At 39.9% G+C, this 12,845-nt stretch overlaps 1 protein-coding gene across 5 annotated transcripts in view; it reads left to right on the top strand.

Annotated features, from left to right (window-relative positions):
- Positions 1-12,845, top strand: part of rps6kal (ribosomal protein S6 kinase a, like) — a 168,910-nt gene that overhangs the window by 97,159 nt on the left and 58,906 nt on the right. For all 5 annotated transcript variants that reach the window (XR_011887512.1, XM_072270358.1, XM_072270359.1 and 2 more), the window contains 3 exons: positions 551-675; positions 848-970; positions 12,602-12,691. Coding sequence is in view for 4 of the 5 variants with exons in the window: in XM_072270358.1 (XP_072126459.1) it covers positions 551-675; positions 848-970; positions 12,602-12,691 (338 nt within the window). In the remaining variant the exon portion in view is untranslated. The remainder of the gene's footprint in view (positions 1-550; positions 676-847; positions 971-12,601; positions 12,692-12,845) is intronic.

Below are 12,845 nucleotides of genomic sequence, written 5' to 3'. Positions count from 1 at the left end.
AGCTTATCATTAGAGATCATTGATCGTTAAACTGTTCTAAAAGCTCCAGGTGACAATTCATCAGAGATTACCATAATGTATGACTTGTATATATTTGCAGTCAGGTTGAATCTGTATGAGGCCATGAACAAAATTATTTTTAATCTGTGGACAGAAATGTTTAAACTAACATGAGATTATAAGTAAACTTAAAATAACATTTATTTAAAATTTGTATTATAAAGTTGTCGTTCCATTTTAACATCACTGCAAGACTGAATTTATTTCATGTGATGTAGTTCACTGCACTGTGATTATTTATTTATTGAGATATAGTGTGGACTTGGCCCTTCAAGCTGTGCTGCCCAGCAATTCCCGATTTAACTTCAGCCTAATCACAGGACAATTTACAATGACCAATTAACTTACCAACCAGTAGGCCTTTGGACTGTGGGAGGAAACCCATGCGGTCATGGGGAGAACGTACAGGGACAGGAGATGATCTAGGATTGTACTGCAAATGATTTTGTCCTGAAAAAAATTAAGAATTGAATGTTTTTCCTTGATTTAGATTCACCTGGTATTCCACCAAGTGCTAATGCACATCAGCTGTTCAGAGGGTTTAGTTTTGTGGCAACTAATTCAATGGAAGTAGGGCAAAGCACCCCTCTCGCAATAGTACAACCTATAGTGCAGGTATGGTACATGACAAATAAATATCTCATTTGACTGTAATAATAAATAAGTTATTGCCAGTGTTTGACAATATTGAGTTTTGACATTAAAGCTAATTTCTTTCATGTAATGGAATGCCAAAGAGAAGAAAAAAAATCTAAAGATTTAACTATTTTCTTTCTGGTTTAAATAGCTGCATGGCACCAGCATTCAGTTTAATGATGGATACGAGCTCAAAGAAGATATTGGAGTTGGCTCCTACTCAATCTGCAAGCGTTGTATACATAGAGTTACGAACATGGAGTTTGCTGTTAAGGTAATGAATGAATAAGTGCACATCCAATTCTAATCAAAACGCTGGAAATTTATTGCTGCATGTACACTGTAAAGTTTTAAAAATTTATCCCCCTTGGAGAAGGGAACTCGGTTGTATTCAACCAGTTTTAGCAGCAAACTCTCCAGCTTAACAGATTTATAATTTTGTTATTTTTAATTGGTACATAGTTTACCAAAGTTGTTGGAGAGTTGTAGGTAAAAGGAATAATGTGAACCTATTACCCCTATTCCTCCAGAAAAACACAAATCTGGTTGGTGAAGAACACATTCAAGACAAATTTCATCTTGCTAGTTGAGATCATTGATCATGAATTGTGAAGTTTAAAGAAAAGCCCAGTGCTGTGATACTTTGTGTCATTTGTAATACATTGCACGTACTTTATGCAATGTATAACGATTAAACTTGAGTGTCTTAGAAATCCCAGTTGAAGCCAGACATGGTATCCATTTGTTAAGACTTTTGAGTATGGGGTATTCTGTGCATCTGTTACTGAGCTCTTGCTTTGGGAACCATTGGTTTGAAGGTGACTGAATTTCAGTTGAAGCTTCTGTCAGTTTACTACATTGCGAGGTAATTCCATGGAGCTGGAACATAATAAATAAATGTTGCAAATTCTACAATATGTTAGTAAATCTGAGAATATCATCAAAATTCATGGTACAAATGCAAAGTAATCTGGACAGGCTCATCTACTGATGGAATTATCAATCACTGCTATCTGCAACTGAGACTCTTAAAGGGAGTCATATGCCATGGAAGCAGGTCCTTTAGGCTGAATCACCTATGCTGATCAAGATGCCTATCTATGTTTATCCATTTTTCCTGCATTTGGTCCATATCTCTCTGTTCTTTTCCTGTTTACCTGTCCAAGTGCTTTTTAAATACCGTAATTATACGTGACTGTACTGTCTCATCTGGTAGGTTGTTCCATATACCCACAAGCCCTTGGCCTACCCTACCCTAGACTATCTACTTCATCTATGCCCCTCATAATTTCATAAGCATCACCATATATTTTACTATACATCTCTAATTTCTGTATATTCTTCTAACCATGACAGATTTTAGGCCCCCTCTTCTCACATCACAGTCCTCTTATTCCAGGAATCCTGTAAATTTTCATTCCCATTCTTTAAGAAAAGTATATCCCTTTTTGGATGAAGACCCCAAAAAGTGTTCAGTCTCACCGTGCACTTGATATGGACAATCAAAAAAAACCTCAAATGTAGAAAATCTAAAAGAACAGCAGGGAATGCTAAAAGGTCAGCAAGTCAGGCTACATCTATGGGAAGAGAAGCAGAGTTACATTTCGTTTCAAGACTTCATTAAAACTGGGAAGGTGATGAAAGAATCTCATTAACTGCAGGGAGTGTGGGGGAGGGGATGTCTGCTAGGATAAAACTCAGGGACCATGGGGATAAGCTGTAATCAAAGTTGTTTGGTGAATGAGCAAACGGGAATAGTTACAGTGAAAAACGTAGAAGAATGTGAGTATTGTGAAATGCAAGGAAGCAAAACGTCACTCTCTGAAAACCTGAATAGTTAGGATATCAAGAATTAGATTAAGGAAAAATGAGGTAGCTTATTGCAGGAATAGAGATAAAGAATTCCTGTAGGAATTTTCAAAGTATTAGGGGAGTAATTAGGAGGACAAAAAAAGATACACACAGAATAAGCAATATTTGACTTCCTACTTTTCCTTGCTGATTGTGTGGAAGGTTGTCTTAGGCTGAAAAGAAAGCAAGTAATATGAACTAAATGGGTGAAAAATGGTGGATAGTGTTAAATCCAGATAAATATAAAGATATGCATTTTGGGAATATTAATGATGCTATGGCATATACCATGAATGGTAGGATCCTCTGGAGTATTGAGGAACAGAGGTACAGAGTACATGTCTGTAGATCCTTAATAGACAAACACAGGTAATAATATGGTTAGGAAGGCCTCTGTATCTGTTTCATAATATTTTGCAAATTTTGCTGTCTGCAAATTTATATTCATCCCCAAATTTAATAGAGCTTCATTGCCAACTGAATCTTCAGCATACAGGGCCCAATCTTAATATCTTCTGCCTAAACCTCTCCAGCAATCTTGTTCTTTTTTCCTCTTTGAAGACGATCCTCATTCCGAACCTCTGCTCATCAGCTCTAATATCTGTATTTAGCCCGAACTTTGCTTTTGTTTCCATGTGCTCTTATGAAATGCTAAAAGACATTTTGCTACATTAAAGGCTGTCTTTCAGTGGATGAATTGGGTTTGTGCTATAACTTCCATCCATGTTGTTCATGATAGCAAATGGTAGTCCAATCTGTCATTTGCCGTCCAGTCATCTGTTATGCTAATTAGTTGCTTGCAAGTCAGATCCTGCCAGTCAGTGCCTGTCCATTGAGTTACTCTTAAACTTTTAGGCTTTATTCCTATCTGCCATTGTAATCACACTTCAAAAATACCTCATAGATTTGTCAAGCATTTTCTAATCATTGCAAATCCATGCTGGCTGTCAGATCATCAGATTATTTTTACAGTAGTCAGTTACTCCATCCTTAATTAAAGCCTTTGAGATTTTTTAACAACAGATGGAAGGATAACTCTCTGTTTTCCCTTTCGTGCCTTTTTAATAATGGATTGATATACATAATAATTCAGTCTCATGGGACAGTTTCTGAATGATGCCAAATTCCATTTCCAATTCATATGTGATTGTCTAAATCCAGCAGGAAGTTTTCAACCAATGCTTATTTGAGTTTGTTCTATAATATTTTTACAAATTCAGCAGTTTAGAAATTTTGCTTAACTATTTACATAATTTATGCATTGTAATATTTCAGGTCGATGATTGTTCATGTTTTGCTGAACTCTTTCTTTCATGACCTGAGTATTCCCAGCATTTTCTGTATGTATTTTGGATTGCCAGCATCAATAGTTTTTCACCTTCTCTTTTTTTTTATTCCCACAATTAGACAATTAAGTTGCAGAGTAAGATTATGAAAACAAATGCTACAAACAGAGGTCAAATGCTGTAAACAAGGATTTTTATTACTTCTCAATGACCTCCTTTCAAGGTGTAATGATCGTGTGATAGATGGATGTAGAGCAATCAATGTGATATAAGGACAGAAACAGGTCATTCTGCCTAATCAGTTCATGTTGGCATTTAAAAATTAGTTTTATTTGTCACATGTACATTGAAACATACACTGAAAAACTTTGCATCAATGACCAACACAGTCTAAACACGCTGTGACAGTCATATATGTTAACTTGCTTCTTCCAGATACCAACATAGCATGGCTATAACTTTGTAAACCTTAGCAATCTGTGCATCTTTGGAATGTAGGAGGAAACAAGAGCACACTGCATTTGAGCCTTCACTTCTCTTTCTTCATTTAAAACTGTTAGATTAACACTCATTTCCCTTCTCATATGCTTATCCTTCCCTTGAATGTTCACTTCATTCTGTGCTCTTTGTTTTACCTCCTTCCTGTTGTATTGAGTTGTCCATTTTCACCACTCTTTCGGTGAAAGGTATTTATTTTGAATTTCTGCATTGGATTTTTAGGATAACACCTATTATGTACAAACGTGTACTTACCAATGTGTAAATATTATTTTTACATCCATCGTTTTGAAACCTGTCATACTCTTAAAGACCTGTGTCAGGCCATTCCTTGGGCTTCTTTCCTCAAGAGGAAAGAGACTCTCTGTTCATCCTTTCCTGCAATGTGTTCTAGTACATTTCAGAAATCATCCTTTTATTTATTCTCTAATGCTTCAATACCTTTTCCATAAAAGGTGACCAGTGTTGAATCCAGTAGCCTTAAGTGATTTAATCTAAGTTCAAAAAAGGTTTAGCATAACCTCCCAATTTTTCAATTCTGTCTAGAAAAAAATCCGAGTTCTGCTTTCCTTCTTTGTATATTATTTACCTATAGTACAGTTTTGCACTTTCTGTATTGAGATTTCTCTGTTATCCTACTCCAGCTAGTTTGCAGTGTTCAAGTAATGTGACCACAATGTTCTTCCTATCAAAATATACTACCTTGATTAATCCATGCTGAGTATGATTTGCTAATTATTTTTCCATTTCACAAGCAACACTATTCCTAATTTGATCTGCCTTGTAGTTTTAACTCTATGTTTATTCCAGAGCCTTAATCATTATGTAAATTGTGAACAGTGCTCTTTGTGGAACATCAGTACCCACCTTCTGTGAATATCTGTCCTTTACTCCCATGTTCTGCTTTTAGACCTCATACCTGTAATCCTTCGTTCCTCCCATTGGCGCTGCACTTGGCCACCTCACCTGATTTCACCCGTTCCTTAAGGACGACATTAACCAGGCAATCAAGATACTGAATGCTGCAATCAGCAAACAGGAAACTGCCCACCCTGACACGTTTCAAATCATGACTTTAATCAGGCTTGTTTGAATAAACCTCTGCTCAATTATCATTAGCATATAACCTGCAGCACCCTTGGTCCCAACACATTTGACCATGGCTATACTACGTTCCATGCCTAGACTGCATTTTGGGAAATCTGATCACTTGGCTGTCCTTCTCCTACCTGTATACAAGCAAAAGCTACAGAGCAAGGCTGCAGAGATAAGGACAACAAAGAGGTGGTCACGGGAGGCAGAGGAGCGGCTGTGGGATTGCCTTGAATCGGTGGACTGACCGCTTTCAAGAACTGATGGGAGAATCTGAATGAATATAACACAGTTGTCATAAACTTTATTAAAACAGTTGTAGATGAGTGTTTTCCAACAAAATCATTCAAAGTCTTCCCCTGGATAAACCATGACATTCACAACCTGCTGAGGGGTAGCTCAGTGGTATTCAGGTCTAGTGACCAAGCGAGATACAAGAGTTCCAGGTATGATTTCTGGAAAACCATCTCGTGCCAAGTCGCAATTCCAGACCAAGCTTGAGCCACTAGGGGATGCTTAACAGCTGTGGCAGGGCTTGAACGCTAATACCTCTTAGAAAGTGAAACCAAACAACATTGGTGACAGCAAGGCTTTTCTCCCAGAAGAGCTCAATCCCTTCTGTATTCGCTTTGACCATCAAAAAACAACCATCACAAATTCCCACAGCCCCAGCATAATGGGTCCACGGCAAATTGTGTTTCATTATGGAACACTCCAGCAGTGAGTACAAGGTGCTCAAAAAGCTGAAAGACCTAAAGATACTTAAGTCACCCGGACCAGATGAACTGCACCCTAGGGATCTGAAAGAGGTAGCGGTGGAGATTGTGGAGGCATTAGTAATGATCTTCCAAGAATCATTGGACTCTGGCATGGTGCTAGAAGACTGGAAACTTGCAAATGTCACTCCACTCTTTAAGAAAGGAGGAAGGCAGTAGAAAGGAAATTATAGACCAGTTAGCCTGACCTCAGTGGTTGGAAGATGTTGGAGTCAGTTGTGAAAGATGAGGTTATGGAGTACATGGTGATACAGGACAGGATAGGACAAAGTCAGCATGGTTTCCTGCGGGAAATCTTGCCTGACGAACCTGTTGGAAATTCTTTGAGGAGATTACAAGTAGGATAGACAAAGGGGATGCAGTGGACGTTATATATTTTGATTTTCAAAAGGCCTTTGACAAGTGCCACACATGAGGCTGCTTACCAAGTTAATAGCCCATGCTATGACAGGAAAGTTACGAGCATGGTTAGAGCATTGGTTGATTGGTACGAGGCAGCAAGTGGGAATAAAAGCATCCTTTTCTGGTTGGCTGCCAGTGACTAGTGGTGTTCCACAAGGGTTGGTGTTGAGACCGCTTCATTTTATGCTGTATATCAATGATGGAATAGAAGGCTTTGCTGCCAAGTTTGCAGATGATACAGCGGACTGAAAAGCTTGAGCATGTAGATATTCAGAGGATGTGCTGGAGCTTTTTGAAAGCATCAAATTGGATAAGTCACCAGGACCGGATGAGATATACCCCAGGCTACTGTGGGAGGCAAGGGAGGAAATTGCTGAGCCTCTGGCGATGATCTTTGAATTATCAATGGGGACGGGAGAGGTTCCAGAGGATTGGAGGGTTGCAGATATTGTTCCCTTATTCAGGAAAGTGAGTAGAGATAGCCCAGGAAATTATAGACCAGTGAGTCTTACTTCAGTGGTTGGTAAGTTGGTGGAGAAGATCCTGAGAGGCGGGATTAATGAACATTTGTAGAGGCATAATATGATCAGGAATAGTCAGCATGGCTTCGTCAAAGGCAGGTCATGCCTTATGAACCTGATTGAATTTTTTGAGGATGTGACTAAATGCATTGATGAAGGTAGAGCAGTAGATGCAGTGTATGTGGATTTCAGCAAGGCATTTGATAAAGTACCCCATGTGAGGCTTATTGAGAAAGTAAGGAGGCATGGGATCCAAGGGGACATTGCTTTGTGGACCCAGAACTGGCTTGCCCACAGAAGACAAAGAGTGGCTGTAGACGGGTCATATTCTGCTTGGAGGTCGGTGACCAGTGGTGTGTCTCAGGGATCTGTTCTGGGACCCCTACTCTTCGTGATTTTTATAAATGGCATGGATGAGGAAGTGGAGGGATGGGTTAGTAAATTTGCTCATGACACAAAGGTTGGAGGTGTTGTGGATAGTGTGGAGAGCTGTCAAAGGTTACAGTGGGACATTAATAGGATGCAAAACTGGGCTGAGAAAGGGCACATGGAGTTCAACACAGATAAGTGTGAGGTGGTTCATTTTGGTAGGTCAAACATGATGGCAGAATATAGGATTAATGGTAAGACTCTTAGCAGTGTGGAGGATCAGAGGGATCTTTAGGTCCGAGTCCATAGGAAGCTCAAAGCTGCTGTGCAGGTTGACTCTGTGGTTAAGAAGGGAAACGGTGTATTGGGCTTCATCAATCGTGGGATTGAGTTTAAGAGCCGAGAGGTAATGTTGCAGCTATATAGGACCCTGGTCAGACCCCACTCGGAGTACTGTGCTCAGTTCTGTTCGCCTCAGTACAGGAAGGATGTGGAAACCATAGAAAGGGTGCAGAGGAGACTTACAAGGATGTTGCCTATATCGGGGAGCATGCCTTATGAGAATAGGTTGAGTGAACTCGGCCTTTTCTCTTTGGAGCAATGGAAGATAAGAGGTGACCTGATAGAGGTGTATAAGTTAATGAGAGGCATTGATCGTGTGGATAGTCAGAGGCTTTTTCCCAGAGCTGAAATGGCTAGCATGAGAGGGCACAGTTTTAAGGTGCTTGGAAGCAGGTACAGAGGAGATGTCAGGGGTAGGTTTTTTACGTAGAGAGTAGCGAGTGTATGGAACGGGCTGCTGGCGATGGTGGTGGAGTCGGATATGACGTACATGGAGCTTAGAAAAATAGAGGGCTATAGGTAACCCTAGGTAATTTCTCAGGAAAGGACATGTTCGGCACAGCATTGTGGGCCGATGGGCCTGTATTGTGCTGTAGGTTTTCTGTGTTTCTAGGATAGGAATATTGGTGGAGGGGCAAGTAGTGTAGAGGAAACTGAAAGGCTGCAGAAGGACTTGGAGAGATTAGGAGAATGGGCAAGGAAGTGGAAAATGAAATGCAATTTTTGAAAATGCATAGTCATGCACTTCGTTAGAAGAAAAAATTTTGTGCTGACTGTTTTCTAAATGGGGAGAAAATCCAAAAATCTGAGATGCAAAGTGACTTGGGAGTCCTTGTGTAGAACAGCCTAAAGGTTAACTTGCAGGTAGAGTCATTGGTGAGGAAGGCAAATGTAATGTTAGCATTAATTTCAGGAGCTTTAGATTACAAGTGGAGGGATGGGATGCTGAAGCTTGATAAGGCACTTGTGAGGCCACATCTTGAGTATTGTTAACAGTTGTGGGCTAATTGGAGAGGCTTGAGAAGAGATTCACAAGGATGATTCCAGGAATGAAAGGGTTATCATATGAGGAATGTTTGCTGGCTCTAGGCCTGCACTCGCTGGAATTTAGAAGGACGATGGGGGGATCTCATTGAAACCTTTCGAATGTGGAAAGTCCTAGGCAGAGTCGATGTGGAAAGGATGTTTCCCATGGTGGGGAGCCTAGGACAAAAGAGCACAGCCTCAGGATAGAGGGGTGTCCATTTAAAACAGAGATGCGAGGAAATTTCTTCAGCCAGTAGTGGTGAATTTGTGAAATTTGTTACTATAGGAAGCTGTTGAGGTCAGGTGGTTGGGTGTATTTAAGACAGAGATTGATAGGTTCTTGATTGGCCACAGCATCAAAGGGTACAGGGGAGAAGGTCAGGGAGTGGGGTTGAGAAGGGGAAAGAAAAAAGCATCAGCCATGATTGAATGACGGAGCAGACTTGATGGACCACATGGTATAACTCTACTCCTATGTCTTATGTTCTTATGGTGTCATGGTCAATGGCTCTTCACTCCACCCTGGAACATCTGGACAGCAAAGATCCATAAACTGGGATGCTCTTCATTGACTAGTGCTCAGCACTCAACACTTCCATCTCCTCAAACCTAATCAATAGGCTTCAAGACCTTGGCCTTAATAGTTCCTTGTGCAATAGGATCTTCGATCTTCTTACTTGCAGAGTCTAGATAGTTGAGATTGGCAGCAACGTGCCCCCCACAATCTCCATCAGCACAGGTGAACTATAAGGCAGTGTGCTCAGCCGCCTGCTTTACTCACTTTATACTTATGACTGTTAAACTAAGTGTAGCTCCGACGCCATATTTAAGTTTGCTGATGACACCATGTTGTTAGATGAATTGGTGGTGACGAATCAGCATATAGAGGGAGATTGAAAATCTGGCTGAGTAGTGCCACAACGACAACCTCTCACTCATCATCAGTAAGAGCACGGAGCTGATTACTGAGTTCAGGAGGAGGAAACTGAAGGTCCATGACCCAGTCCTCCTCAGCAGATAAGAGGTGGAGAGGGTCAGTAATTTTCAGTTCCTCAGTGTTATGATGTCAGAGGATCTGTCCTGGACTCGGCTCATAAGTGCAATTACGAGTAAAGTACAGCAGTACCTCCAGTTCTTTAGAAGTTTGTAATGATTCAGCATTTCATCAAAAACTTTGACAAACTTTTATAGGCATGTGGTGGAGAGATTATTGACTAGTTGCATCACAGCCTGGTATGAAAACACCAATGCCCTTGAACGGAAAACTCACTGGTCTATAATTCTCAGGATTATCAGTATTACCTTTCTTGAACAAAGCCATGAATTCTCCCACCCACCAATCTTCTGGTACTACTCCTGTGGCTAGTGAGGACTCAAAGATTATTGCCAAAGACCCAGCAATCTCTTTCCTTGCTACTTTTAGTAGTAACCTAAGGTATATCTCGTTTGGCTCCAATGACTTATCTACCATAGAGTCATCGAACACTGCAGCCCAGAAACAGGCCTTTCTGCCCATCTCGTCCATGCTGAACTATCAATCTGCCCAGTCCCATTGATGTCCTAATGTTTTTAAAAATTCCGGCACATTCTCTTAATGATGACATATTCCAGCACGTTCGCTTGATCTATGTCGTCGTCACTTTTGTCGAGGTCCCTTTCACTGGTGAGTACCGAAACAAGATATTCATTAAGGATCTCCCCTACCTCCTCTGACATCAGGCACGTTTCCTCTTTTAACTCTGATTAATCCTACCATCACTCTCGTCATCCTTCTATTTTTCACATACACGTAGAATGCCTTAAGGTATTCCTTGATTCTATTACCAAGGCCTTCTCATGTCCCCTTGTAGCTCTCCTAAATTACTAAAAAACTAAATTACAACAAGAAATATATTTTTAAAAATTTAATTAAATAGGTAGTGCAAAAAGAGAAAAAAAAGAAAAATAAATATAGCGGTAGTATGCATAGTTTCATTGTCCATTCAGAAATCTGATAGCGGAGGGGAAGAAGCTGTTCTAAAACGTTGAGTGTGTGTTTTCAAACTTCTGTACCTCCTTGATGGTAGTAATGAGAAGAGGGTGTGTCCTGGGTGATGGGGGTCCTTAATGATTGATGCCACCTTTTTGAGGCATTGCCTTTTGAAGGTGTCCTTGATGCTGGAGAGGTTAATGCCATGATGGAGCTGACTGGACATTCTACTTCCATACTCAGTACTACCATCCTTTCCCTCATCAGTCCAGGTCACCATGCATGTGCTCCCTAGACAACCTCCATATTTCCCTGAGTACATCTGTTCCCAGTTCATGCTCCCAAGTTCCTTGCTAATAGCATCATAATTCGCCTTCCTCCAATTAAGTACTTTTCATACTGTGTGCTCCAACCCCTGTCCATGGTTACACTGAGAGTCAGGGAGTTGTGGTCACTGTCTTCAGAATGTTTATCCACTGTGAGAATTGCCACTTGACCAGGTTTATTGCCTAGTACTAGATCCAGTACAGTCTCTTCTCTAGTCAGTTTGTTCATTTATTGTGTAAGAAATACTTACTGGGTACACCTACCAAATTCTGCCCCATGTAAATCTTTTGCACTAAGGAGGTGCCAGTCAATGTTGGGGAAGTTGAAATCACACATAACAATCCCTGTTATGTTTGCACCGTTCCAAAATTACATGTTTTGTGCATCTGGAACTCTTTGTCTTTATAGCGATGATAACAGACTTCTGCACTGTAATGCTGCTTTTTTGAAATACAAATGCACCATTGTTTGTCTTTTAAAGACCAAGTCATTCTTAGTCTTTAAGAGACAAATACACACAGCGATTCAGGAACAGTTCTTCCCCTCTGCCATCTGATTCCTGGATGGTCGTTGAACCTTTGGACGCTACCTCACTTTTTTAATATATATATTTCTGTTTTTTGCACAGTTTTTGGTCTATTCAATATATGTATACGGTAATTGATTATTTTATTTTGCTTTTTTCTTCTATATTATGTACTGCGTTGAACTATTGCTGCTAAGTTAACAAATTTCAGGATACATGCCAGTGATAATAAATCTGATTCTGAGTGCTTTATATAAAGTTTCAAGCCAGTAGTTGGGAATATCACACTTGTTCTGGAGGTTTCTCCTTTTTCAGAGTGTAATGTGAACTGTATATATTCATCAGCAGCATTTAAAAAACTGTTTCTCAGTAAACTATTGAAGTCAAAATTCTAATGGTTCCAGGCTCTTTAACATTTCTCCAATTCTTCCTCCCACCCCTCCTACTCATTGCTCCTCTCCCATTGGTCATGCCCATCACCTTAATTAATAGCTTATTTCCTTCTTCATTCACTTCCAAACTCACCTCTTTGAAAGCCTTTCTCTGTCATCTCCTTTCACTCAGTATTAAATTTGTCTTTGTGGTTTTGAGAAATTCTTGAGAATGTTTTAGCAATTGTATTGTGGCTTTGTTTTGTTGCAATTACCTATAAAACCACACGAGGGCAGTAAAGAAACAATTGCATGATTGAATAGAAACTGCAGTATTTAGTTTAATTTTAGGGAGTCATTCTATGGAAAACAGTTGAAAGCAACTTAAATTTCTTTCCTGGACAATGATCTAGATATCTTACCAGTAATATTACTATGTAACATTGGTCACCTGTTTACTGAATTTGTCTCTACTGCTGTCCTACCACCTCTGGATAACTGTACTCTCCAGTTTTTGTGTTTGTTAATTAAACTCGCTTAAATTTGCAGATAATTGATAAGAGCAAACGAGATCCTTCTGAGGAGATTGAAATACTAATGCGCTATGGACAGCATCCAAACATCATTACTTTGAAAGATGTAAGCTACTTGCTGAATTATTCTGCACTATATCTCATCATCATTTTTGAGCACATTTGGCAGGTTTATTCCATCATGTGTTTGTCCATTAAATAGAATTCTTCCAACCTGAAGCCATCAGATTTCTGATTGTCTAACTGCAGGCTTGCTAGCA

The sequence above is a fragment of the Mobula birostris genome, chromosome 10 (assembly GCF_030028105.1).
Source record: "Mobula birostris isolate sMobBir1 chromosome 10, sMobBir1.hap1, whole genome shotgun sequence".
Lineage (NCBI taxonomy): Eukaryota > Metazoa > Chordata > Chondrichthyes > Myliobatiformes > Myliobatidae > Mobula > Mobula birostris.
This window is presented reverse-complemented; position numbering and strand designations above follow the sequence as displayed.